Source organism: Austrofundulus limnaeus, unplaced genomic scaffold (genome assembly GCF_001266775.1).
Source record: "Austrofundulus limnaeus strain Quisiro unplaced genomic scaffold, Austrofundulus_limnaeus-1.0 Scaffold157, whole genome shotgun sequence".
NCBI lineage: Eukaryota > Metazoa > Chordata > Actinopteri > Cyprinodontiformes > Rivulidae > Austrofundulus > Austrofundulus limnaeus.
In genome coordinates this window covers 1,147,842-1,153,415 of record NW_013952559.1, presented here as the reverse complement: position 1 = coordinate 1,153,415, position 5,574 = coordinate 1,147,842, and the positions used below count along the sequence as shown (strand labels likewise).

General features: G+C 35.1%; 1 protein-coding gene across 1 annotated transcript in view; it reads left to right on the top strand.

Moving 5' to 3' along the window:
- The window catches only part of LOC106523441 (olfactory receptor 1-like), a 9,159-nt gene extending 5,058 nt beyond the window's left edge, over positions 1–4,101 (top strand). Inside the window, exon 2 of the mRNA XM_014016856.1 lies at positions 3,144–4,101. Coding sequence (XP_013872310.1) covers positions 3,144–4,101 — 958 coding nt within the window. The remainder of the gene's footprint in view (positions 1–3,143) is intronic.
- The last annotated feature ends 1,473 nt before the right edge of the window (positions 4,102–5,574 follow it).

Genomic DNA, 5,574 nt, shown 5'->3' with positions numbered 1-5,574 from the left:
TTCTTTCTGTGGATCGTTAGTGATACAAAGTTTTTTCTGTGATCATGCACCAATATATCGTCTGGCCTGTAACGATTTCACTAATAGTTATAATATGGCTTATGTTGTCCTTATTTTAGTAATTTTTCTTCCTCTTGTCTTGATATTTTTAACATATGTTTGTATTTCTTTTTCACTGAGCAGGACTACATCAAAGGATCAACGACTTAAAGCACTGAAAACTTGTACTTCTCACCTGATTCTCGTTGCTCTTTTCTTTCTACCACTGGTGGGCACCAATATAGCTGCTATGACCTCCTATATTCATCCAAATGCTCGGATCATAAACTCCAGTTTAACCCACACAGTTCCATCTATGCTTAATCCTATTATATACTCTTTGAAAACAGAAGAAGTGATAAATGCTGTTAAGAAACTTTGCAAAAGAAACAAACTAAACAGTACAGTTACATAGTGGTAAAGTCTTTATATTATAATATGTTATAAAAAATCAAATCTAAATGGATAATACAGTACATATGCTGTGTTTTGTTGTTCCTTTCCTGTCCCACAAAAACTAATTTTCTGAACCATAATATTTAAAAAAAGAGTTCACAGTTATCCATCTCTTTGAATGTATTTTATGAACCAGTGGACAGATCTTAATGAATCTTTTAAAATTGTCCGTGGATGTATAATTAATTCATTACCATCATTCTGATTCGAGACAACCACCAAGACCAATCCTTAAACTTTTAACACAAAAATAACTATATCCCAGTCAAGTGTACAAATGCATATGTTTTACTAAAATTTGGTGTGGTATTTAAAACATTAGATCACAAGCATTATTTCAAGAAATGTCCATTTCAGCACTTCCTGTTTTCTTCTGTTTACTTGTATATCTGGTTTCACATCTTGTAAGTTTTTTTTTTTGGTTTTTGGAAGTAAAACTTTTTTTATTTCCTTTCAAATCATTTAGTTGTGCTTATTATTGTGGGGGAAAAACATAGTAAACAATTGCTTTGGGAATTATTTTGGCTTGATTTTTTTCTACCTAAATACAAAATTATTGAATGAGTTGGGAAAAAAACTTCTATCTTCAGTTTCTATTTACAAAGAATCTAATTTTGATTGATTGATTGATTGATTGATTGATTGATTGATTGATTGATTGATTGATTATGCCTTTATTGTCATCGTATGGAGCACAATGAAATTACATTAAAGAACACCCATTCAAGAAGACACATATGACAAAAAAGATGGGGGGACAGGTGATCAGGTCATGCGGCAACCAGCAGGGGTTGTGCTACCTTTAAAAAGAAAATTCAAAATAACACAGAAGGTTAGATGAGGAAAAACAAAACAAAACATCATATTATATCAACAAATAATGATACACCATTGTGTTTATGAAAAAAAAATCTACAAGCAAGAGCACATTTATTAGCCACAGGAGTAAGTGAGTGTAGAGGGAATGAATCTGAAGAACCCAGCYTCCCCAAAGGAAAACCCATAGTTCAGCCATTAGTTCAGAATATTGGTGTTGATTTGTTCATTATGTGCAGCTACAGATTGACCTGCAGGGAATCAGATTAGACAGAGTGTGTGGGGGGAGAAGTGGGGGAGGAGCCACAAGTCGATGTAAACACCACGGAGAAATTAAATCCACAACCTTCAATGTCAACCGGGGGATGGGGGGGAAACACACAGTTCTGTAGTCAGTTGTTTGGGAACAGAGAAAATGTTTTCGGTCAGGCAGATAATAACAATTTTCCATCTGCCTTAATGTCCGCTGGTACATCTCAAGATGGTGAATCCAATCAGACAAATGGTGTGGACAATTCCGTCGAGCTGAGCTCTCAGCTTTCTTCAAGATCAATTCCATCTCGCCAGCAAAGTCCAGGAACCACAGCCGGCCCGCGACCCTCAGCAGAACCCCTTGCAGACCAAGTCACCAGCTGCTCACTCAAGGCAAAAGCCTGAGTGCTGAAAGAACGGCAATCCTTCATATTGGTCAGGCAGCCAGGAAATGGCCTGAATAGCCACCAATGCTGTTTTGTAGAACAGTGATCAGAATCCAAATATACTGTAGATCCAGCTAGTTGAACAGAGCAGAACAGAGGTCCCACCTCTGACATGTCCTCCCATGGGAAAAAAATTGTTCCAAAAGTTTATTAAGAAACCAGCTAACCAAATCCATAAAAATAAATCCATAATTTTTGGTTTTGGATGAAAACGTGGAGGAGGCTCCAAGCAGCAAAACAGAGAAAGATAAGGGAGGGCAGGAGAGAGGGAAAAAGTGAACAGAACTTCTGTTCTCCAAGAACAGAACAAAAAATATAATAAATATTAAAAATACATATTCTAATTAATTAATTAATTAATTAATTAATTATTTAAGCAATTTTAACTGCTAAATCAACATTAATTATTTTTTTCATTTCAGTAGGCTTTGCATCTTTGATGAAATAGGACTTTTGCATATTATAAAATCTGATCCTATATAGTTACATCATGATTCACTGTTTAAAATATGTCAAGCACAAAACACAGATATGAAGTAAAGTCTGTAGAGCCAGGCAGGGCATGCCCAAGGTTCTTTGAGGCCCTAAGTAAAGTTTTACTAGAAGATCCTTATTTTAAGACCGTCAATCACTCACCACCACAACCACTTATAACATTTTCTATTGTTCAGACTTCATTATCACCTGAGGCCCAACAAAAAAAATCTATATGTGTGCTTGTGTTTGTGTAGTTATCTATATTTTTCTAGCAAATTAGCTCCTGATTCCCTAAACAAGCTTAAATAAAAAGAAAACATACAAAGTACTTCTACTTGCTTAATTTCAAGAGACAAACACAATCTTCAAACACCTCAAGAGCTTAAGTTGCATCATATTGTTTATAACATAAACAAATTAGACAGTCACACAATGGCGCATGTCAACTGCCAATACATGACCAGACAGTAACATATAAAAGTACAACATAGTGCTGTTCACTTTAGAGCAGAACACACTTTCTATTCTTACAATTGAGTCAGGTTAGAGCTACTTCTGTCAAACAGATGCATTTTTGTTGTGTTGGTTGTTGGTTTTTTGRCTAAATTCATTGCATCTTTTAAAACAGATAATAGCAATGTACTTAAAAGAAAAAAGTGTCACCATATTGAACTCCACRTTTGTTCRGCCTGAAAAATTCTACATCAGTGGATTTTCCAACATGCCTTATGTTAAATATTATTATGTTTTCTTGTGTTTTGTTYACATCATGACTGTTCTTGGAAATGGTTTCCTCCTGTCTGTTATTTACTTTGTGAAAACTCTTCATACTCCCAAATACTTAATTGTRTCTAAYCTGGCTTTYACAGATTTGTGTGGGAGCACTKCTCTCATCCCTAAACTGTTGGACACATTTTTATTTGACARGAGATATATTGCCTATGAAGCTTGTTTAAGYTACATGTWCTTTGTTTATTTATTTACATTTGTGCAGTCATGGACACTTGTGACAATGGCATATGACAGATTTATAGCAATTTGTTTCCCTTTAAGATACCACAGTATTGTGACTAATAAATCTGTAGTTGCTATGCTGCTGTTTTCATGGATTTTTATGATGAGTATGACGGCAACCACAGCTGGGTTTATTAATCGTCTTTCTTTCTGTGGATCGTTGGTGATACAGAGTTTTTTCTGTGATCATGGACCAATATTTCGTCTGGCCTGTAATGATGTTTCTAATAGTTATAATATGGGTTATACTGTCATAACCATAGTCATTTTTCTTCCTCTTGTCTTGATATTTTTAACTTATGTTTGTATTTCTGCTGCACTGAGCAGGACTACATCAAAGGATCAACGACTTAAAGCACTGAAAACTTGTACTTCTCACCTGATTCTTGTTGCTCTTTTCTTTCTACCACTGGTGGGCACCAATATAGCTGCTATGACCTATATCCATCCAAATGCTAGGATGTTAAACTCCAGTTTAACCCACACAGTTCCATCTATGCTCAATCCTATCATATACTCTTTAAAAACAGAAGAAGTGATAAATGCTGTTAAGAAGCTTTGCAAAAGAAACAAACTAAACAGTACAGTCACAAAGTGGTGAAGTTTATATTATTATTGGTTGTACTGTAAATAATCTAATCTAAATGGATAATATGCTGTGTTTTGAGTGCTTTCCTGTCCTATGAAAATCAATCTGCTGAAGAACGTAAAATAATTTTCAGAAGAAAAGCATTTACAGCTCATCYGTATTTTCAAAAATATTTCATGAACCAGAGGACATATTTTAATGGATCTTTTAAAGTTGTCATTGGATGCACATTTAAAACTGATTGACATCAATCATATTTAAGATGGCCACCAGAGCTATTCCTAAAATCCTTAATACAAAATTTTTGGCTCATTTTTAACCTAATTGCATATAAGAGTATTGATCAAATGAAAAAAGCTTCTACTGTATCTTCAGTTTCTGTTTAAAATTACATTTTGATTGCTGAATTGACACTTTTTTTCCCATCTGGCTTTGTATGTTTGATTAAATAAGATTTTGTTTTGCCTAATTTGAATTCAGATCCTATAGGTAGTTACATGATTATTCACTGTTTAAAATATGTCAAGCACACAACACAGATATAAGGTAAAGTCTGTAGAGCCAGGCCAGGCAGGCCCTGTCACACTACGGTGTTTCAGACATACCAATTTATGAAAGGTTTAGGAAACTATATTAAAGATGGAATGTAAAAACTCAACTGGAAGCTTAGGCATGCACATCCTGGAATTCTAACAAATTGATCAAATATCTAACTTTTATTAGTGATTTAATGAAAAAAAAAAACATTTGAAAAGTTAGCAYAAGTTGTCTAAAAMCTTACAGTGTGACAGGGCCTTTAGTAAAGTTTTACTTGAAGACACTTATTTCACTAAAATCCACTTGTTACCTCTGCCAAGGGAGGATGTAATGTTTTCAGCCATGTCTGTCTGTCTGTCTATCTGTCTGTCTGTCTGTCTGTCTGTCTGTCTGTCTGTGGACAAAATTACTCAAAAACTTATGGACGGATTTTCATGAAATTTTCACCAGAAGTGCGTATTGGCCAAACAAACACACCAATAAAATTTGGTGATGATCCGGATCATGATCCAGACCCACAAACAGCCAATCAGCTTCAAGGAAGCTGACCGTAGACTTCCAATCACATCAGATCATTCGTAGATGGGTCAACCCCCCGACTGTAGACGTCCAATGGGATTGCCTGAAGCGGTGCACAAGACCAATCACACGAAGGCACATAGAAATAAAACTTTAGACAGAATTGTTTTTACATCGAAAAACTTACTGTTCGAAGTTACTTTAATGTAACAGCAGCTCATTTTCATAATACCTGTGCGTCCTAACTATTTAGTATTTTGTGTTTACGTTTTTGGAGTCCCCCCCCCACCTGTATCGAAAATGTAAGCTAGCTAACTCACCACCCCCCGTTCAGGTCTGTTATCCAATAGATAATGCTAAGGTTTACTTAAACAATTACGTTTATTCTGTTTTTTATGGCTAAATGTTTTCTTTTTTTCTGATGCTGTT